Here is a 23,685-nt window from a genome sequence, read left to right as displayed (position 1 = left end):
ACCAGTCTTATATTCAGTATCTTAAACCTGAACAGTCTGGACTTGCAGAACACGCCATCTTAACCGGACATAGAGCCATTGGAAAAAGACCAGCGTCCTTCACAAAAGTCGGTTCCTCATAGAACAGCTTTATAAAGAAACATGTGAAACTTTACTCCACTCTCCTAACTTAAACAGATCTGATGGTTTATGTCTATCCCCTTTATGGGAGATAGTACTTTACAAATCAGCTTATCTTTCCTAACTTTTTATTGTGTGTGTGTGTGTGTGTGTAGTTTTTATTTTTTTATTTTATTTTATTTTATTTTATTTTTTTTGTTAGGAAATTTAATTGACCTTTTTAGTTATCTCACACTAGCTACTTAGGTTTTGCGCTTTTTGGAATTGTCAGTTATTGTTTAATTTCAACTTAACATGTACTGAAGATGCCTGTGACACGCAGGCAAAAATTATACTATTAAAAAAATCTTTTTACGGGAGATTTTCTGTCATTAATTTTGTATTTATATGTCTACGCACGGTATTCCCTTCCTAAGAGTTATGAAAAAGGAAAAGTTGGTCCTTGTTGGAGATCTAAACAGCTGAGTAGGAAATGATTACCAGACATATAAGAATGTTTAGGGAAAATTTGGAAAAAGACAAAGGTATTGTTGTTGTTGTTGTCGTCGTCGAGTCCACTGAAGAGCTTCTAGATATGACCGTGGGCTTGTAGAACTGCTTTTGGCAATCTCTTGAACTTTGATGGAGTAGACCTTTTCTGTATGGTTATTGTCAATTTTCTGTAGAGCAGCGGCAAGTGCTGGACAAGAATGGATATGGGCAGGTGTTAGTTTGACCCCTGGACAGTTCTTGCATGTTTCATAACTTCTAGTACCATCCGGATGAATTTTCATGCCTTTGAAAATTCATAGTTGTATTCCATCCTTAGTCTGGTGATGATTGTGGTTATTTCTCTATTTGCATTTATTTCGCTGATTTCATTCTTCTTGATAGTTTGTTTTGTGACAGAGTTTGCATCAGTTAGTGATAGTGGGTGTGATTTTTGAGGTAAGTATCTTGCTTCTTTGGCTAGTCTGTCTGCTCTCTCGCTGCCTTTGATATTTACATGAGCTGGTATCCACTGCAGTGTACAGTTCTTATTTTTCAAATTTAAAGTTGTTAGTTGTTCATGAATTTCCTATGCGAGTTTTGTTTTTCCATTTTTAATGCTTCAAGTGCAGATTTTGAGTCGCTGTAGATTGTTATTCCTTCTGTAATGTTTATTACTGGATTAGAAAGATAGAACTTGAGAGCTGCTTGTATGGTTGTTAATTCACAAGTGAAGTTTGAAGCTATTTTGTCATCTGTGGTTGTGATTTGCATTTCCTCACCTCTAGGTAGAGTTATAAAACCCCCTGCTCCTCCTCGATTGAGTGCTTCATCAGATGATCCATGGTTTAGATTATTTAGTGGTGTATAGCGTCAAGTCATTTTCTTTTATTTACTTGCTGTGAATCCTTTTTTGAACATGGTTCTAGATTTAAGTTAATCATTGTGTTTTTTGGTAGTTTAGTGGAAAAGAATGGCTCTTTGCTTATTTCAATGGACAGGTGCTCTATCTGTTTTCTAATTTCATGATCATATTGTAAAGTAGATGATCTATTTAGTCTAAATTTGCTAGTCCAGTCATTGAAAGTCCTGAGTGAGATGTGATTCTGTTGTTGGCTCCTGATTCTGTTAGTGAACTTAACTGTGGAGAGTTTACTTCTGTCTTCACATTATGAAATAGTATTAAAACTGATATTAAAATTGGAGATGTTAATTCAACTGTTTTCTTTTTTGAGGTGATTTTATAATTTTAAATAAATCCAGCAGAAGTCAGCATGATCTCCTCACTAAATTGAATGACTGATGTGATAAATTTGATATGAAAATGAGTAATAAAAATGACGGACATTGAAAATAGGCAGAAACATTGATAACACTGACTGTATTCTGAATGGAGAACCTCTAGAACAAGTAAAATATTTCAGCTATTTAGGTACAATTTTAGTGAACAAGGTAAATGAAACATGGCAGAACTAGCAAAACTAGTATGGTAAGAAGTCAACTGATTAAATTTGTATGGAATAAGAGAAAAATTAGTCAAAACAATAAATTAGCTGTATACAAGACAGTGTTCAAAACAACTTCACACTTGAAAAGTGATACTTCATTTCTTACACATATAAAAAACTTGAGAGAATGGTACTGATAAGAACTGCACAATCGAAATCATGGCATTTTTAAGAATCTACTGATATTTTGCCATTGACAATGACTCACTGCTTGTAGTATTTAAGAATACTACACAGTTTTGTGTGCACAGTTGTAAGGATCGCAAATCCCTCATTACCTCATGTTTACTTCACTTTTTAATGTATTATATGAGTTCAAATTGTTTATGGCTAAGTGATTACTTCTAACCATGAGACTGATGTTACAAGAAACCAAGAATAGTGATGAATGTTTTTTTTTAACCACTATATACTACATAAGATGACATAAAATTTATGTTTAACAGGTCGGAGATTTTGATACAAACTATTAGCCTACTAGTTTCGCCACATTAACTGGTGGCTTCTTCTGGGCCAGATAAATCTACACATAACAGCTTAAAAACAAAAATGAGCTTAAGTTACAAATTAATACATAACTGAAAGATGAAAAAAATATCATATTCATAGGAATCGTTACACAAATGTGTGGAGTGTGGATGTTAGCACTTGGTCAGTCATTGTTAAGCAGGTACGTCCTATAATTGGCTGTGAAGTTGAACTTTGATGTGTTGAGAGATCTTATGAGTGGTTTCCAAATATCACAGAGGATCATCCTTTGGTTTCTGTTCAGAGTGCCTTGTGAGCGGTTAACTGCTGCGGCTTCTTTTATGTTGTGGGGTTGTAGTCCCTCTTCTTTGTATAGCTTGAAATCGCCTGCCATTGTTCTACACATCGGTGTAGAACAGTGGCCGATGTGACATATAACACAGTATACAGTAAAACTAAAATAAAAGCATTTAAAACCACAAAAATAAACAGCAAACAAACACTTGTATGTGTAAGCAAGCAAAGTTTGCACATGAAGTCTCTTCAAAACTAGGGGATTGTATGTGGCTGATGACTTCACATCAGTTGCCTTAGCATCCCATAATGCAAAGCACACTTCCTTTTGACATGTATAATGCTATGCATTATGGGCAGGCCACTATCCAGACTGGTTCTGACCATTATTGAGGTCTCATCAATGGAGGCAAATCACAGCCATTTTTATGACTTGTATATTTCCAATGTACAGGTGGTAAAAGGGTGTATCACCTTATTATTATTAAAATACTCTGGATCAGAGATAGTTGTAGAAAAAAAAATTTTTTATAACTTAGTTATAACACCAAGTGAAAAAAATTTTTTTTAATTATTTTTTCTGCCATCAAACTAACTTTTACTCTCATTCAAGTTAATTTTGATTATGTTTCCCTAGATTAACTCTACCTAACAGTGTCAAGTTCCTTTTTATTTTCTTCATTTTTTAATACAATTCTCCTGAAGTCATCTATTTACTCCTATCTATCTCTCAGATTCATGTATGAATCTGAGAGATGGATTAGAAATAAAACAGTTGATCAAACATTACAGATCACAGATGCCTTGCAAGTTTTTAGCATTGTGTGTGTGTGTGTAAAAATTCAGTATATTGTGAGTTACCTTATTTTAATCGCATGGTATTTTGACACTGCGTGATAAAAATAAATGTTTTAAGAGTATCAGGGGATTTGATCACAGTGTTTGTTATTGTTTTCTTTCTCTCAACAATTACTATAAAACAGCAGTGTTACATATTTACGACTTGACTGTTCAAATTTTTAAGCTTAATTAATTAGTCCCCCCCCAACATTGACTGATCCATTACATATCTTTTTGCAGACAAAAGAATGGGTGTCAACACTTAAAATGAATGGTGAAGTGACTGGAGTTACATTTAACATAGATGGAACCATTATGTATTCTCATGGAGGTGAGTTACTCCTAATATTTCAAAAATATATTATGTCAGTTCTTAGAATTTTTTCTTCACATGTGATTCATAATGCACTTAATTTGATCCTTTTCTTGGATTTTATTTCGGGAGTTATTTTCATGGTTTTGTTTATTCATGTGATCCACCATTTTGCAATTTATGACACCATTCATGTTGTTGTAAGAGCATGCTTTTTTTATGATGACTCTACACATGAAAGGTCACAGGACACACTACAGACTACAGTGCCATGTGTGGATAAGTGATTAAGGAGAAAGAGGTAGCCTATTAATGTTTCTTAAAGAGTTGAGAAAAAGAGTATGGGGCAGATTGTTCCAAAGAATAGAGGTGGATGGAATGAAGAAAGATATGAGAGGTTTGTATGGTATGTTTGAAGTTGGATAGTGTATGAGTGTGTTGTCAGTGACTCCTCTACTTCATACATGGTTAAAAGAAAAGTGGAGGAATGGCAGCAGCCATTTCAGAAGAGCAGTGCCCATGAAAGTAGCTATAGGAAAGGCACAGCACAAAAACAGGGCACCTATTGGGGAAGTGAGGGAAGAATTATCCATTAAATGAATTCCCCTCTTCTGAATATTATGTAGAATTTTTAGGGAGGTCTTGGGTACACCATCCCAAATGTGGGAACAATATTCGAAGGTTGGTCAGATCTGAAACTTGTAATATTAGGAGTTGACAGGAAGGGAAGCAATGTTTTGAATGGAAAAGAAAAAGCTTTTGAGAAGCTGAGGAGGCTATGTATGTAATATTTTTTTTGCCAGGATAAATTGGATGTGACAGTCTCAACCCAAGAAGAAAAAGCTGATCTTGTAAGGAATTTGGAATATTATCAAAAATAAGAGAGTGTGAGGTTGTCTTTCTTGCCAGTAACAAGACAGGCCTTACTTCTAATGGCTTTGAACTTTACAAAGTTATCTTCACCCCATTTGAAGATGTTGAGGAGATCACTGTTTAAGTCATTGGTTATGGAAGATCTTGAGGCTTCTATCACTTGAGTACTGCAGGGTTTTTCGAATAAGAAAGAGTCCTGTCATTGTCAGTGAATGGGAAGTCAGAGAGAGAGAGTCATTGATGCAAAGATGGAAGAGCATGGGTGAGAGTACAGAACCCTGGGGTCTTCCAGCATTGATGTAGAAACCTGATGAGAGGAAGCCATACATCATGACACACAATAAATACCCAGTTACAGAATACAGCACAGAGACAATAAAATGATACCTTGTTCAGGAGGCTTTGATGCCAGACACAATCTAATGCCTTTGAAATATCAAGAGCAATAACATGGGTTTCTCCAAATTTTACCATGACCTGTGTCCAAAGGTGGGTGAGATTGATAGTAGGTTAGCTGTAGAATAAGAATGGTGAAATTCATATTATTGATTGCTTATTAGTTGATGAGTTTGCAGGTAGTGAAGAAGCTGGTTGTTGATAATTTTCTCCATTACTTTTGAAAGTACTGAGGTGAGAGAAATGGGACAGTAGTTAGAAGCCACCTTTTGTCTCCCTTTTTTGAATACACACTGGATGAATACTTGCTTCCAGGTAGATATCAGTGGAATATGGTAGCTTATATAGGCATTACAGGATGGGTATTAATTTGGAGCACAAGTTTTGAGTATAACCTGAGGAATAAAATCTGGAACAGGAGCGTTATTGGTATCAAAATTAATTAGGGTTTTCCTGATGTCCTTCGGATGAAAGTTCATAGGTGGCATGTAATGAGTAGTTTGTGGTAATGTCATATGATTTGCCTTGGTCATCTAGGCAAGAGTAGGAGGGATAAAACCTGATGCCAAGAGGTCTTCCTTTTCCTTAGGTGAGATTATCATTGTGCCATCAGGATGCAAGAGAGGTTGAAACAGGGAATGGAAGCCAAGTTATAACCAACAGCCTTAGCAAGGGATGGCAGCAGTTTTGACCACCAACTGAGCAGAAGGCAAGTTTATTGCATTTCATTTTGATGAAATCTGCTTTGGAATTGTTGTCAACTGTTGTATGAACTTAATGAGAAGCTGGAGTTTTTAATTTAAGCTATTGAACATATGCTGCATTTTTATTGTGGACTACAAATACTAGGGCTTGGATATACAGGTTGGAGGATTTATGGTGGAGTGGAGAATGACGGTTCTCATTCCAGGAAGGATTATTTAAGTTATTAGTTCAGTGCAGATGTTTGGATTGAGACAGCAAAAGCAACAATCTGACTATGGGAAAGAGGCCTAAAAATTCCAGAGGTCATCCCAATTGTCACAGTTGTAGTGCCATAGAGTATGAGGCTGGGAGGAGGACAAACTGTAGAGAAGGAGACTTGAATAAGATTGTGGGCAGAGTTGCCAAAGGGAGAGCTGACATCTACGGTGTATTTGAAGGAGAGCTAGTTAAAAGAAAGGTCCATAATGATAGTAGAACGATGAGCATCATCTAGTATTCTGGTTGGTATGTGAACTATTTATATAGATCATGACTGATGATAAATGTTCAATTTCCCTTTTGGCTTGATCCGTGAAGTTGGAGGAGTAGGAGAGCCAATTTATGTTATGGATGTTTAAGTCCTGTACCCTAGGAAGACAAGCTCACAATTTGGGTAATTAGTATGTATATAATCAATTTTTAGCAATAAGTGGTTATGAAGGGTGGCATGTTTGTTGGATTTAGGAGAACAGTAAAGGCAGCAAATGAAGGCTGTAGAGTGTGACAAGGAAATCTTGAGCCAGAGGTCAAAAAGTGAGGATTATAGGTTTAATGGCCTTTAGTAAGGAATATCAGGTTTTACAAAAGTACATGTTCCTTCCTTTTTGTGGAATGCAGGATGTAGTTGGGACAGTTGGGGTGGGCTGTGGTCATGGAGGATGCCAATTGGGGTTCTGTTAGAAAAAAGTAGATCAAGTTTTGATGTCTGTAAGTAGTGGTATATATATCGCTGATGTTTATATCGATGCCTCGAATGTTACAATGCTAACATAAAAGTGAGTTAATAATCATAATTTCACCACAATACACTGCAAATCTCTCTCTCTCTCGATTAACATAACTGTTCTTTGATTGGCTACTTTCCACAGCAAAGATAAAAATGTTATTTTCTTATATAGAGATGTCAAGATAATTGGACTAGTGCATAAAATATAACACCTTTTACAGTTTGCTTTCATGTCAACACTAATAATAAGTATGCTCAGACCATTTCAGTAGTTTGTTATGGTTTGAATGCAACATTTTGTCTCTGAAAACTAAATTAAAGTAAACCTTAATTTCAACATCTGACTTCTAAGGTAATTATATAAGATATTTGATCATTGAATCAAATATTAGCATATGCATAGTGCATTTGGTAGTGATGACTCTGGTCGAAAGGATCTGTACTTACATCATGTCTACTTGTCACATGCAGGTAACAAGAATTTTCCTTTCCAGAAACTATGTGGCAGAATTTAAAAAAACAAAAAACCTGTCCACCCAGAGAATATATACACATTGAACAAATAAAGCAGAATGCCATATCATTATCAAAAATTAAATTTAAAAAAAAATTGTTTACATGGCCATTTTAGATCCAATGCCAATTGGGTCTAAAACATAAAGACAGAGAGTATGAGAATCAAATAATATCATTGATATAAGTTTCTTGTTTTCACCATGGCTGTACAAAAAGCAATGGTGGGTATGAGCACACTATCATACTGTGTCAGGTATTGCACACTTATTCAGTATCACCATTGTCTTTGCACATTTGCAAACAGTAACAATAAACAACAAATTACAGGATAACCACAGTAATTTACTTTAATAAAATGAAAGTACAGATATTTCATACTGAAAATAACAGTACATCATCAGTGCATAGAAAGAAGCAAATCAAAGAAATGGGAATACAAGGTTCGTACAACAGTTGATTTACCAATTAAAAACTGTTTTGCCGCATGCTAGAAATTAATATATTAATAAATAATATTATTAAAACTATTTTTGATGGTTACATAAAATACGAGGCTAATCTTGAATGGCAGGCAGTCTCAAGTAGAGTGATGTAGGCAAATATCAGAATGGGGAAACTGGACAATGAGACTTATTTGTGCCTATGTTAACAGAAGGTTCTATTAAGGTAGAAATGGAGGAATTTTTTGAGGCTTTTGAGAAAGCAGCTGACTCAATGAAAAAAGAAAAGTTGGTCCTTGTTGTGGGATCTAAATAGCAGAGTAGGAAATGTTATTGTTGACAGTGATGTTTTCTCTCTGGTGCAGAACACTGGAGTGCATCGAGGATTTGAAATTGGAAGTGATCAACATTTAATCTAATCTTGAGGAAAAAAATTGAATTTCATATTGAAAAGAAGAACATGTAAAAAAGTTTTAAAGTGAATAAAAGTTGAGCAGCTCTCAGATGTGAAATGTAGACTAAAATACACAACATTATTATTATTATTATTACGGGCAACTCCAGGGTGTCATTAGACTCAAGCAGGTAAGTCTGTCAAAGGACTTAGCAAGGTCCAGTAGAATCACTGTAAACCCATTACTCACATATTATAATACTGTATTATAATACATGAGCAAGTTACTGAGGCATGACCTACCCTTCACACGATACAGTATCCCATTTTCCTCTTGACTATTTTCTCCAAGACCTTGATAATGATTCCTGTTATGCTGATTGGCTGGTAATTTTCAACAGCAGCCTTGGAACCACCTTTATGCAGCGGAACTATTTTCCCCTCTTTCCACCCCCTTGGGACTGACCCAGACCCGAGGCTCAAATTAAACAAAATGGTCAAGGGCACTGACAATTCTTTAGCCGCTTCACGTATGACACGAGCTGGTATACCATCCAATCCCACAGATGTATCGACATTGAGGTTCTTTAATAGACTAGTTACCTCTACTTCATTCATCACAATTCCAGTATAAGCTGGTGGTTCTTCCATTCTTGCAATGTCACCACCTGGATGATATACTCTTGCAAAGTGCTTGCTCAGTAATTCCACTATATCGACTGATTCAGTTACCTCTCTACCCTCAGCATTTTTTAAGATCATTCTGCCATGATCATTTTTCCTTTTACTTGCAATATATTGAAAAAACTGTTTGGGATTCTCTTTAGCCTGCATGGCCAATTTTCTTTTGCAATCTGCTTTTGCTTTTCTTACTACCCTTGTTACCATCCTGCCCTGAGCTTTATACTGTTCCTGCGCCTGCTGGTCACCTTTCTCCTTAAATTCCCTCCACAATTGTTTCTTTTTTTGCAGCTCAAGCTTAGTGGTGTTATTCATCCATTTAACCCCTACTTGATTTATTATTCGGACTCTTGGTATACAGTCAACCATTGCCTCCTGCAAACACTTCTTAACCACCTCCCATGCACTATCAACATCCAGCCCTTGCAGTTTTACATGCCATGGCACTGAGCCAAGCACACTCCTAAGCTTGTCATACTTACCAGCACGGTAATTCCACATGTACCCTGTCTTAGTTGTAAATTCCACTCCTTTAGCCACCTCCCAAGTCATGACCTTATGGTCACTCTCACCAATTGGTGGCAACATGGTCATGTTCATTACAGCCACATTCTCAATTGCAATTACTAGGTCAAGCACTCTCTGCCCCCTGGTATTTTCCACTACGTGCTGTCACAGATAGTTGTCCCTTAATAACCACATAAAATCCAATTTCTTCCTCCTATGTGCCCTCTCCTCTTTCTAGTCAATGTTACCATAATTGAAATCACCCATAATAATTACCCTCCTTCCACTCATTCTTCTGTTTGCCTATGCATACTATCCCCACCATCTATTCCATCAATCTCTATAGCAGCACCCAATTGTATATTTTGTTCTGCTAGATTCTATCTCACACCAAACAGCCTCAAATGTGCTCTTTTCTCTATCCTGCAGTTCAACTTCTATACTCCTTGGCTGCAACTCATCAGCTATCATCAATAACACTCCTTCCCCCTTTTTATTCTCCCTGTCACTCCTGAACATGCTATACCTGTTGCATTCAATCCTACTGGCTTTATCATCTTCTGTCAGCCATGTTTCACTAATGCCAACAACCTGTGGTCTGGAAGTGCCAACCAAGGCCAAAAATTCTTCCTTCTTGTTCCTAATACTCCTGGCATTAGTGTACATGAATTGCAAAAGCCCATTAGTCCCATCCCTACTTTGATGCTTTATACTAACTATCCCATTCTGATTTGTTGTCCTTCGTACTTGCTCGAGCATATTATACTCATTCATACACTCAACTGCCGCCCTAAAGTCTGCGTATCTATTCTCCCCCCCTTAATAAATCTAATTTCCCTGAGTCTGTACATCCACTTCCACATCATTCATCAACACTTTTTCAAGCCTCCGTACACCAACTCCATTCAAATGTAACCCATCCCTCTTATATAAATCCTTTCGCCCATCGACCTCACTCCACACATCCACAAATTCCACACCACTCTTCATGCATAACCCACGCATAAAGTCATTGGCAATTATGGCCCTCCTTCTAAACACTTCACTTTCATATTGCGGTAAAATGCTCACCATCTGAACTCTCTCGCTCTTCTCTTTTGCTACCTCAAGTAATTCCCTCACATCCTCTATCATTATCATTTTGTCTTCTTTCAAATCGTTTGTTCCTGCCAAGATTATCATCTCTTTCACCCTCTGCTTTTGCACTCGAATAGATTCACTGATGTCCTTTATGTTTGCACCTGGCTGGTACGATTTCATCAAACTCTCAACTATCACACCTTTTAATAGTGAATCCCCATACAGCACTCGCTCCTTCATTTTATTGACGTTTACGAACATTCTATTATTTTTCGTAACAGACTTTTGCCGTTTATTAGTCGGTACGTTCAGCACACATTTTTCTATACGGTCCAGTTGCCTTTTTGCTCTGTGTATTGCTCTATTCTAACGTGCAATTTCACTACTCGCATTTATCTCACCATTTTCATTATCAATCAAATCATCCATTCGTTCTGTATTTCTACTTTCATTTTCATTTACACTTTCAACGACGCTCTTACACCTATCTGGCACTACCTCGCAATTCTCTATCACACCGCCATTTTCTACATTCTGACTATCGTTAACAGTATCACTCTCGCCACCCAAAACGTGCTTGAGATCCTCATTCTCCTTACACTTTCTGTACATACTAACTCCACTAACACCATCTAACCAGACTCCCACTGCTTGCAAAGCATACATCTCACAGACAGCACATTGCATAAATTCATTTACATCAAAACTCTTAAACAAACATGATGACCTGGTCGCCTTTTTTTTTTTTTTGGTGCCATATGTACGCTATCTTATCTTAAAAATAATAATTAAAATAAAGAAAACACACAAAAATTGCACAGACACACCAAGAAACAAAAAGCAAACAATACTACGTAAAAAAATTCTAGTAAAATTGCCAATGATAACACAAAATACTACTAATCTTTTCAGGAGCTCTCGACAAGCCGACGATCATATCAGTGCGGCACTTAGCCTGAACCTCAATTATTCAAAAAAATATGAAAGCGTTCAGGAACAGAAACCAAATCTTGGAGATTCAGTGGCAAACCCGGAAGAAAACATTGATTGATTCAGCTAGAGATGCATGGTGAGGTTGTCTGCAAGGATAGAAAAATCAGAACTCCATGGTGGACACAGGAAGTTAAAGAAGCAGTGAAAGAAAAGAAGAAAGCATATCGAAAGTTCTAGGCAAATAAATCAGCTTGTGCTATTAGAGAATACAGTGACAAATGTAAGAAAGCTAAACACCATATAAAAGTAGCTAAACAAAAGTCATGGGAGGACTTTGGTAAGAACATAGAAAATAAATATCAAGAAGATGGCGAGATTTTCTGGAGATAGTTGAAGAAGCTCACAAATGGAGGAATCAGTGCTGTAAAAGGAATTAGAGATGATAACTTCATGAAAACTGAAGTAAAAGATATCCTGGAAGTATGGAGTAATTACTTCGAAAAATTGCTAAATGTAAACCAGTAGTGATAGCACAGTGATAAAAAACACTCAACAGGCATGCAGTCAGGAATACATATCCATATTTGACATAGAAAAAAAAGCTATCAAAGGCCTTAAATGTGGAAAGGCAGCAGTAGTAAACGATATTCGACCAGAAATACTGAAGTATGGTGGTATAAAAGTCTTATAGTGGCTGCACTGCATAGTTCAAAAGGTATGGACAGAGGGACGAATTCCGGATGATTGGAGCAGAGCTCTCATAGTACCCATATATAAAAAGGGAAATAAAAATAAAGGCAGTAGGAGTAAATGATATTCGACCAGAAATACTGAAGTATGGTGGTATAAAAGTCTTACAGTGGCTGCACTGCATAGTTCAAAAGGTATGGACAGAGGGACGAATTCCGGATGATTGGAGCAGAGCTCTCATAGTACCCATATATAAAAAGGGAAATAAAACTGAATGCGAGAATTACAGAGGTATTTCTCTCCTCAGTGTTCCTGGTAAGATTTACGCAAGTATACTTGAGAAACAATGTCTTCTATTTCTATACTACTTATGAATTAGCGGTTACATAAGGTGGGAATATGCTATAGCTCTCGGGAATCATGTCTGCTGTGAATGCAAGGTGAACGAGGTAGTGCTCGGGTGAACCGAGCGCTACTTCGTTTGCCTGAGTCGGGCTAGAGGAGAGCACAGGTTTCATGTATTGGCGATTACTTCAGATGCTCAGTCATAGGTCGTATGCAATGCGTAGTGTCTATTCTCAAATTGTTTACTCAACTCCCCCCACCCCCACCCAAGATTAAATCCCGAGTGCGCCACTGTAACAAAGATCTGTATTTAAGTTTTGTAGATCTGAAAAAGGCATATGACAAGGTGCCAAGAGAAAAGCTATTCAAAACACTACAGTTGTATGGTGTCAATGGGGCATTATATCAAGCAATACTTAGTCTTTATTTGAATTGTAAGTCAAAGAAAGCAGTTAGAATTGAAGGAAGTACAGAAAGATGGTTTAATGTTAAATATGGTGTTAGACAAGGATGAAAATTATCCCCTCTGTTATTCGTTATCTATATTATTATTATTACATAAAACTTCCAGGGAGTCCAAAGACTCATTGATGGAGTATACCTACTCTGTCTCTACCAACTGTGACGAACTGCAACTACATCATCATGATTTACACCAGCACCATCTACCACCCATCATCACCACCACTGGTATTTTCGCAGACAATCACAAACATCCATGCCCACAGTGGGGTTCGAACCCACAGACATTTGGCTCGAGAGTGGATACGCTGACCACTCGGCCAACCAGACGGGCAGATATGGATCACAATAAGAAGGAAAGTGGTATTAAACCTGATATCAAAATTGGAAATTTTAATGTCAGCTCTTTGCTTTATGTGGACAATGTTATACTTCTAAATAAATTTGCCAGAAGTCTGCAAGATTCCCTGACTAAATTGAATAATTTTTAATAGATTTAGTATGAAGGTCAGCAATGACTAAACAATGAAAATAGACAGAAGCATTGAAAATAAAAATATCAACTGCATTCTGAATGGAGAACCTATACAACAAGTGAAACATTTCAGCTACTTAGGCATGATTTTTAATGAAGATGGTAAATTAAATATGGAAATAGAAAACAGAATTAACACAGCTGATATGGTAGAAAGTCAACTGAATAAATTCATATGGAATAAGAGAGAAATAATCAAAACACTAAATTTGCTTTATACAAGACAGTGCTCAAACCAATTTTAACTTATGGATGATAGTACAACATGACAAAATTTCATGCTGGCCGGGGTGTCGCCTGGTTAAACAAAGCCCCCCCTTCCCCGTTGTTTTTGCCAGGGAACCAGGGTGAACATCGAAAAGTCAGCTACTGGAACAAATCGGAAAACACACCCCAATTCGACATCACCAGGGTTAAAGATTGGTACTATCAACATAAGAAGCCTGAATGGCAAAGAAATGGAGCTAGCTGAGGAATTAGATAAGTACCAGATCGAGATAATAGGGGTGAATGAAACAAAAAAGACAAAAACTAGTGAGATCTTTCTGGCAATAAATACAAAATGTTATATTCAGGCAATAACAAGCAAGAAAAGCAGTAGTAGTTATTGTATTCAACACTAAATACGAGAGACAAATGTAAGAAAGCTAAACACTCTGTAAAACTAGCTAAACAAAAGTCATGGGAGGACTTCGGCAAAAACATAGAAAATGAATATCAAGAAGGTGGAAAGCTATTCTGGAGGTTGTTGAAGAAGCTTAGAAATGGAGGAAAGAGTGCTGTAAAAGGAGTTACAGATGATAGAGTTGACATGAAAATGGGAGAAAAAGATATCCTTGAAGTATGGAGTAATTACTTCAGAAAATTGATAAATGAAAAATGCAGTGATAGCACAGTGGTAAAAATCACTCAACAGGCATAAAGTCAGGATACATATCCATACTTAAAGAAGAAAAAGCCATCAAAGGCTTGAAATGTGGAAAGGCAGCAGGAGTCAATGATATTTGACCAGAAAAGCTGAAGTATGGTGGTATAAAAGTCTTGCAGTGGCTGCACTACATAGTTCAGAAAGCCTGGATAGAGGGACAAATTCCCGATGATTGAAGTAGAGCTCTCATAGTACCCATATATAAAAAGGGAAATAAAACTGTATGTGAAAATTACAGAGGTATTTCCCTACTGAGTATTCCTGGCAAGATCTATGCAAGGATACTTGAGAAACGGTTGAGAATTTTGGGCAAAAAGCTGGGTGAAGAACAAGCCAGATTCAGGCCAAATAGAGGCTGTCAGGATCAGATCTTCAGTTTACAACAAATAGTTGAGAAAGCATGGGAATATAACAAAGATCTGTATTTAAATTTTGTCGATCTGGAAAAGGCATATGACAAGGTGCCAAGAGAGAGAGAGAGAGAGAGAAGCTATTCAATATGCTACAGTTATGTGGTGTCAATAGGGCATTATATCAAGCAATACTTAGTCTTTATTTGAGTGTAAGTCAGCAGTTAGAATTGAAGGAAGTACAGGAAGATGGTTTAATGTTAAATCTGGTGTGAGACAAGGATGTGCATTATCCCCTCTGTTATTCATTATCTATATGGATCACATTATGAAGGAGAGTAGTATTAAACATGATATCAGAATTGGAGATGTTAATGTCAACTCTTTGCTTTATGCGGACGATGTTATATTTCTAAATAAATCCGCTACAAGTTTACAAGATTCCTTGACTAAATTGAATAATTGTTGTAATAGATATGGTTTGAAGGTCAATAATAAAAAGGCAAAGACAATAAAATAGGTAGATCGTTGTGAACGGAGAACCTGTGAAATAAGTAAAATATTTCAGCTACTTAGACACGATTTTTAGTGAAGATGGTAAATTAAATATGGAAATAGACAACAGAATAAACGAAACTGGTAGGGTAGGAAGTCAATTGAATGAATTCATATGGAATGAGAGAGAAATTAGTCAGAAAACTAAATTAGCTCTATACAAGATAGTGTTCAAACCAGTTTTAACTTATGGATCTGAGAGCTGGGTCAGAAGTAAAACACTTGACCAAAGACTAGAGACTGCAGATATGAGAGTCCTGAGAAGGATTAGAGGCATGAACAGATGGCATCAATGACAATATCAGATTAAAAACGAGGATATTAGGAAAGAACTTGACATTGGCGGCATCCAGGAATGCATTAGCAGAGCTACTCTCAGGTGGTATGGTCACTTAAACAGAATGGGCAAGGAAAGATTAGGAAAACATGTGTTCTATGCCAGGTTGGCAGGAAAACGACCCAGAGGAAGACCAAGATATAGGTGGATTGATACGCTACAAAGTGCCTTAGACGATAGAAATATAAGATCTGATAATGTTGGAGTCTTGTCAAGTAACAGACTGATTTCGAGGAAAATTGTTGATCGGACGTTAGTAATGATGTAAATTTTGCATGTAGTACTATCTTATCCAGTACATCCCTTGAGGGTACATGCAGGAATTTGATAATGATGGATCTTAGAGCTGGGTCAGAAGTAAAACACTTGACCAAAGACTAGAGACCATAGATATAAGAGTCCTGAGAAAGATTAGGATGGCATCAATTTCAATATTGTATTAAAAACGAGGATATTAGGAAAGAACTTGACATTGTCAGCATCCAGGAATGTTAGCAGAGCTAGTCTCAGTGATATGGTCACTTAAACAGAATGGGGAAGGAAAGATTAGCAATAGAAATGTTTTCTGCCAGGTTGGCAGAAAGAAGACCCAGAGGAAGACCAAGATATAGCTGGATTGATACAGTAAAAAGTGCCTTAGAAGATAGAAATATAAGATCTGATAATATTGGAGCCTTGACAGGTAACAGATTGATTTGGAGGAAAATTGTAGATTTCCGAAGTTAGTAGTGATGTAAATTTTTCATGTAGTACTGTCATATCCTGTACACCCCCTTTGAGGATATATGGCAGGAAGTTGATGATGACATAAAATGAGAATTTCTGAAACTTTTGGTAGAGAGAGAGAGGCAATCATTCTGATTCAGATTTGGGCAGTGTCAAAGGCCTTCATAACTTTCTTCAGAAACTGCTTCTATGGAGAAGATGAGCTTTATTCCACCAGATACTGTGTTTAGTGTCAATACTAGGTTGTACCAAACCAGACTTTTGAGGTTGCATGTATGCAGTATAATATTGATGTTCATTAATTCTTTTTTCCACAGAATGGCCTGTCTGCCCAAAGTGTCAGATTGCATTCACAAGGTATCTGGTAAATGTCAGTTAATGATAGAAGTGGCAGTTTGTATTTTGTAGATGGCAACAGATGAGAAATTTTGTTGATAGGAAAATATGTGAGAATAAGGTGATACTTCTTCAAAATTCTATCTATAGCTTCAGAAGTACCAGAAATATAAGGGATTGGGACCATGTGGTCTGAAAAATCCTGACGTGTTGGAACATAGGAGTCAATTATCTGCTGGATTTGATTAGGATTTTAACCATTAAATTACTTCTAAGGTAATTATATATGATGTTTGATTATTTGAATCAAATATTAGCATGCATACATAGTGTATTTAAAGTTTATAAATTAAACAGTAATTATGATCTTAATTAGATAAAAATTATCAACACACCTTTTGGTTGGAAAGGCCCATTTGATTTCTGATACATGCCATTTATCCAACCACATCATCAAGGCAATTTGCCATTCTGATAATTGAAAGGTTGGATAATTGAAGTATAATTATGTGGTGTTATACCACAAGTTGGTTGACATGCAAGCGTCAGTAAGGTGATTGTGTTGCAGGTCAGATAAATGGTAGATTACTGTATAGCCTGAGTGAAATGTGCATGAGGGCTTTTGAAATGAAAGTGAAATAGATGGTCTCATATGTGGAGATGATGAGATTTTTCTGCTTGGAATCTTGTATTTTTCATGCTACAGAACATGCAAGCCAGCAATAGAAATGTAGGAAGTATATTTATGTACGTATAATACATTTCCATTTTATATTTAGTTGCTTTGCTTTGTTATAATTTGAACAACAGCAAATCTCGTCTATTATTGGTTGACCAATCATCATCACTGCACTAAAGGAAACTCAAGAAGCTACAGTCAAATGAAAATTAATTGATGATTTTTCATGACATGCTCTTCTATTGAGAGGATGTAAAATTTGTTACCTGAGCGTAATGTAATGTTTATTTACATGAATCAGAACATTGCCACCTGTAAATTCTACTTGAAAAAACATCTATATATATCTTGATGTTTATTTCATTTATGTTTAAATGTTACTTCAGATTGTTAGAAAAGCAATTTTGAGTTTCAGTATTAGTTTTGATAACTGTATTCCATATATGAAAAATTTTTTATTCAAATATGTAATAGAAAATCATTTAATGCAGACATACTTTATTCTTTCTTTATTCTCCAACTACACACACACACAATGAAGACTCTGCACAAGTATACATATGGGACATGATATCAAGGAAATGCCTTCATAAATTTTTTGATGAAGGATGTGTTAGTGGAACATGTTTGGCAGTCTCTCCCAATGGCCAGTATCTTGCAACAGGGTAAGTAACAAGGATTTGATTATCATATTTGGCAACTTTATAAACGAATTGTGATTTTGAGTAAATTTAATTGAATAACTCAAGTTTACAAGTAAAGCTTCAGTTAGCTACTTAAAGGTAAGTGCAAGTGGCAGATGAATTTAATTGCCTGCTGTAACATCGCCTCTTAACAAAAAAAACATGTTGGACTTCAAGGCAAAGATTTGTTATGTATTTTCCTCATTCTGCCATGAAATATAAGTGACATTTCAGAGTTGCATTGGACATCGTAGAAATCTCAACATTTCTTTGTTTTTGAGCTGCAGTTTTAAAATAATTATTCTGCAGACAAGGTGGTTGTTAGTATACTGGACTAAACTGAATGGTGGTAATGCTTTTAAAGGATTCCAGGTCAACTAGCAAATAATCCAGCTGGCCACTAGGTATACTTTGAGGTAATCTGAGAAATCATATATTGAGGCACTGCTCAGGACACAGTGTGACAAAGACTTTGAAAAAAAACAAAAAACAGTGAGATATTAAGATGAAAAGCCAAAACAGCTTTTTTTTTTCTCCTGGCGAGGTTGATAAGTTAAGGAGATAAAAATCCCTTATTGTTTTTCAGCCAGTAAGCGAAACTAAGATCGAAAACTACGATCTGAACGTTTCATGCCGACGAACTGTCAGCGTATCCAAGTGTGAGAGACCACTTGGTAGTGCCACACCACAGCAACTCATTGCAAAGGTGGAGCAAGATCCCTCACTGTTCTTGATATTTTCTCATATGACACACCTTTCTGGCAATAATATAGCAAAAGTATGTAAGTTCTTTTCACTTAAACTCTGATATTCTAGGTCTAGCTACTCACTGATGAGACCTCAAAAAAGATTGAAACCGGTCTGGGTAGTGACCTCTCCTCATAATGTAAAACAGTACTACATCTCCTAAGAGCTGTGTGTTTTTACATAATGAGAAAATATCAAGAACAGTGAGGGATCTTGCTCCACCTTTGCAACGAGTTGCCGTGGTTTAGCACTACCAAGTGGTCTCTTACACTTGGATACACTGACAGTTCGTCGGCATGAAACGTTCAGATCGTAGTTTTTGATCTTAGTTTTGCTTACTGGCTGAAAAACAATAAGGGATTTTATCTCCTTAAATTACTTACAGTGAGATATTGTTTATATCAAACCAAAATTAAATTCCTAACTTACATAAATGCTAGGATTAGATGTAGAAATTATGGCAGAAGAGGGTATAGAAGGTATGGACTTGGTGCTAGAAATCAGAGAGGCAAAAATCTAATAGAATTTTGTATTGAGAATGAACTTTCAATCATGCACACACTTTTCCAATAATAAGCGAAGACTTTACACCTGTAGGTTCCCTGGATAAAGATGCAGAAATCAAGTAAAGTATATAATGATTAGAAATTATGTAAAACTATTGTAATAAAAAATTCACACTTGTTCTGGAGAAGATTTTGGATCACATCACCAACTGCTACTGATTGTTGATATTGGGATCCATTTAAAACCATGAAAAAGAACAAACTGTAAACAGAATCCCCAAAGCTTATAAGAATGAAAGTGAAGAAAGAGTCCATGAGATCTTAAAACATACAAAAAATTCTACTTCAAATGAGTTATGAAACCATGCCAAGATGATTCTCGTAAAATAGCAAATAAGTACGAGGTGTGACAGTTTAATTCCCGGAATGCACCTGTAAAAAAAATCCTACGTTCAGAACTATATGTTAGTGGCTACTGTTGTCTCCGAAGTAGTCCCCCTATGCATTTATACACTGGTTTAGGTTTTCATTTTTGCAAACAGGCCTGGAACTCTATATCTGGAATACTCTTGAGTTCCTTTTTCATGTTATGCTGGATATCAACAATGTCAGAAAATCTTCGTCCTTTTAGCACAGTCTTTAATTTTGGAAACAGCCATAAATCACAGGGAGCTAAGTTGGGTGAATAAGTAGGATGGCCTAATTCGGTAATTGGTTTTTTGGCCAGAAATTTATTCACAATGAGCACATTATGGCTTGGCGCATTGTCAGGATGGATGATCCACAATTCGGGTCTTTTTCTCCGAACAGAATCTCTTAATCTTTTCTACCTCTAAATCGCATTGTTGGTTGACCGTTTGTCCCCGTTCAATGAATTCATAGTAGACTATTTCCTTGTGATCAAAGAAACAGACCAGCATGGTCTTGAACTGCGAACGTGACATGCGTGCTTTTTTCGGACATGGCAAACTTGGGATTTTCCACTGCATGCTCTGGTGTTTTGTTTTGGGGTCGTGCTGAAAGCACCAGGTTTCATCACCCAAAACATCATGTCTGTACATCTTTTAACTAATGCGTGTGTAAACCTCAAGCCGATAGAGCCATGATGAAAGATTCGAGACACAAACTTCGCAGAAATCCTTCTCATACTCAAGTCTTCAGTTAAAATTATCCACTGTTTCTCAATTCATTTGCAATTCATCAGCCATTAATTGTACACTTAATCATCTGTCAGATTGTACCATATCTTGCACTCTGTTCACATTTGCATCTGTCACTTTTCATTTTGGCTACCCACTTCTGGTGTGGTCATTTGCATTTTCTCATCTGCCTTTGAATCTTTTATGCCACTCAAAGGCACTTGACTTTTTCAGAGCATCCACACATGCCACTTTCAACAGCTCCAACGCTTCAGTAGTAGTTTTGCCAATTTTCACACAAAATTTGATGTTAACACGCTGCTCCAAATTTCGATCACACCTTTTTACGGCAAAGCTTACACATAAATTTCTATTATTTTTGCAATAGCCAACTAGCAGATGGCTCTATCGGTTTGAGGTTTATGTACCCATTAGTTAAAAGATGTATAGACATGATTACTCCCATGACTCCAACCAAATCACTACACAGGCGACACCATGCGGCTGTTCCGGAAATTAAATTATCATGACTTGTATATCAAAAAACAAGTAGAAAGAAAATAAGACTTTCAAGAGAAACACTTGATCTGATCAACCTCAGGAAAAAATTAAATCTAATTTTTTCCTTATAGGGAGGATTAAGATTGAAATTCAAAATGCCTGGTCATAGGGTGAGATTCAGAGGATTGGAGTAAAGCTCTCATAGTACCCATCTTTAAAAAAGGGGCATATTGAAAGGCTTAGATGTTGTTGATTATACATATTAGTGCTTCGCAGTATAAACAATACCAAGAGATGAAAAATAAATTAATTTATTAAGCATATTAATATTTCACTGGTTTTTTTTACCCAGCATTAAGCACAGAAGCACTACTTAAACATTAGAAACTTTTTTAGAAAAGTAGAATATTCAGTTTGTAACTGACACAGTGATGTCCTAACAAGGTGCCCTCTATGAACAAGTTAAATAATTTGGAGAAGTCAAGCTATCTGGTTTTGTAATGATTGTTTCCCAGATCTTTCGCAAATTAATGCAGCCATACTTGTTGAAGTGGGGGGGGGTGCTTCATAGCAGATGCTAATTCTAAAAATAGTCTTTCAGACTTATAGTGACTTCTGTGTAAAGCTGAAGTCTTCTTCCATTCAATCCTATGTGAATAGGATTAAATGGAAGAAGCATCCATTACATCTACAATCATCTTTATTGCCATAAAGATGATTGTGGATGTAATTATTCTGTTCTTCAAGGCAGATATTAACTGATCTATCAGTCTGTTCTAAGAAGGCCAAACTATAGGTGCATGGAACTTTATACATTCCAGGATATGCAAGAGGATAAAGTTGATCTTTAGGAGAGTGGATGAAGGTAGCTAGCTGCACGAGTGGTTTAAATGGAGATCATTTTTGTAGAGAACTTAAGCTATCTTTTCTGATTTGCCCTTAATATGTGGAATTGGAATAGTTTTGCTGTGATCCTGTATATTGGTTGTAGAAAGTGCATGTATTATTTTATCTATTTTATACAGGCTGTAGCCATTGGCTAAAAAGATGTTATGATGGTCTTTGAGCTCAGTTTTAAGGGCTATGTCATTTGAACAAATAGCCCTGGCTTGGTGAGTAAGTATTTTGAGGATACTTTACTGTTGGGATGGGTGGTGGTGGTGTGATTGTTTATGCAAGTACCTTCCTGATGTGTGGGTTTTTTATAAATAGAAAAGGATAATGAGCCATCAGGAAGTCTATAGAAGCATTCCCCTAACCTCAACAAGTATGGTTGTATTAATCTAGCGAAGATCTGGGAGACAGTCATTACGAGACCAGATACAGTATGCCCACCGTTTGTAGGTCTCTCCTTGACATTTTACCAAGAATAGTTGATTCGTGCTGAAGGGGAGAAAGAAATAAAGGAGATACGAATTGGTCGGCAACATGTGAAATCACATGCTTTCTTATCTGTCGCTCTACTAGTATATAGTAGCTTGATTTTTGTGGTCGCTTTTTTTGCATTATTTTTTTATTATTAATTTGTATGATGGATCCAGTACAGTCAACAAGTTCTGTTGTTAAACGTTTCAGTAGCTCTTGCAAAAGAATATTGAATAATATGCTGACATTCTGTGAAAAAGAATCATCAGAAGGCTGTCTCCTTGTTCCCCTTTCTCAAGTCAGAAAGTGTGCAAGTGCGATTGCGGGCGTATCGGGGTCGACTGTTAAAATAATTTGTAGGGAATCGAAAGGTGAAGGTAAGCCAAAATTTAAATCTCCTAAAAAAAAGCGCCCGAGAAAGAAAACCATCGAAACTGTAGCTTTGAATGATTTTGAAGTAGATGTTATAAGAAGAACTATTCACGAATTTTACGTGGTAGAGAAAAGAGTGCCAACTGTTCCGAAATTGATTCCTGTGCTTAAAGAAAAAATAAATTTGGTTTAGGACATTAAAGTGTCTCAGTTCTCTCAACTGTAAGTTTAGAATATCTAAGTTCATTTGAAAAAATTTCTGTTTTTCTGTATAATTAATTTTATTTTATAGAAAACTTTCTTAAAAATAAACTTAGTTAAATTTTTGTTTTATGCTATACCTTTTTTAATTTTGTTAATACCCTACGTACATTTTTCCAGCTGTTATACAAGCAAAATATTACACTTTAAAAACAGCAATGTTCGTAAAAGAAAAGCTAAATTTTCCGACCTGTAATAATAAACAAACTCATCCCAGAAGACAGATTGATTACCCTATTATCGGAATGGATTCTCCTTTTTCTGACATTCGCAGAAGTGTTGAAGGATCTCTAATCGGTGGGCGAACTATAGCATGACTTCTCCAAATTAACTTTACAGTTATCTGGTCCATAGACATCAGTTCTGTGTCAGTTACATACTGAATTGTTTCTAATGTTTTAGTGAAGTGCTTTTCACAGTATATTTTGTGCTGTGATGATGCTGGGTAGGAAATCAGCAAAATATTAGTAAGTTCGAAAAATTAATTTGTTTTTTCATTTCTTGGTGCTGTTTATTCATGTGCTTCACTGTATAAACAACACCAAGAGATGAAAAAACAAATTTCCATATTTGCCAGCGTATAAGACGCACCCACTTTTCTGTACACATTTTTTAGGAAAAAAAAAATTTTTCAGATCCTCTTCCTG

General features: G+C 36.3%; 1 protein-coding gene across 3 annotated transcripts in view; it reads left to right on the top strand.

Annotated features, from left to right (window-relative positions):
• Nucleotides 1–23,685, top strand: part of wcd (U3 small nucleolar RNA-associated protein 18 homolog wicked) — a 195,534-nt gene that overhangs the window by 107,407 nt on the left and 64,442 nt on the right. For all 3 annotated transcript variants that reach the window (XM_090395902.1, XM_090395903.1, XM_090395904.1), the window contains exons 10-11: nt 3,939–4,029; nt 18,006–18,129. In XM_090395902.1, the coding sequence (XP_090252028.1) occupies nt 3,939–4,029; nt 18,006–18,129 (215 nt within the window). The remainder of the gene's footprint in view (nt 1–3,938; nt 4,030–18,005; nt 18,130–23,685) is intronic.

The sequence above is a fragment of the Typopeltis vanoorti genome, chromosome 7 (genome assembly GCF_054136105.1).
Source record: "Typopeltis vanoorti isolate ZY-2024b chromosome 7, IOZ_Tvanoo_1.0, whole genome shotgun sequence".
NCBI classification, from domain to species: Eukaryota; Metazoa; Arthropoda; class Arachnida; order Uropygi; family Thelyphonidae; genus Typopeltis; species Typopeltis vanoorti.
The sequence above is the reverse complement of the archived record's forward strand: the minus strand, read 5'-3'. Positions and strand labels throughout refer to the sequence as shown.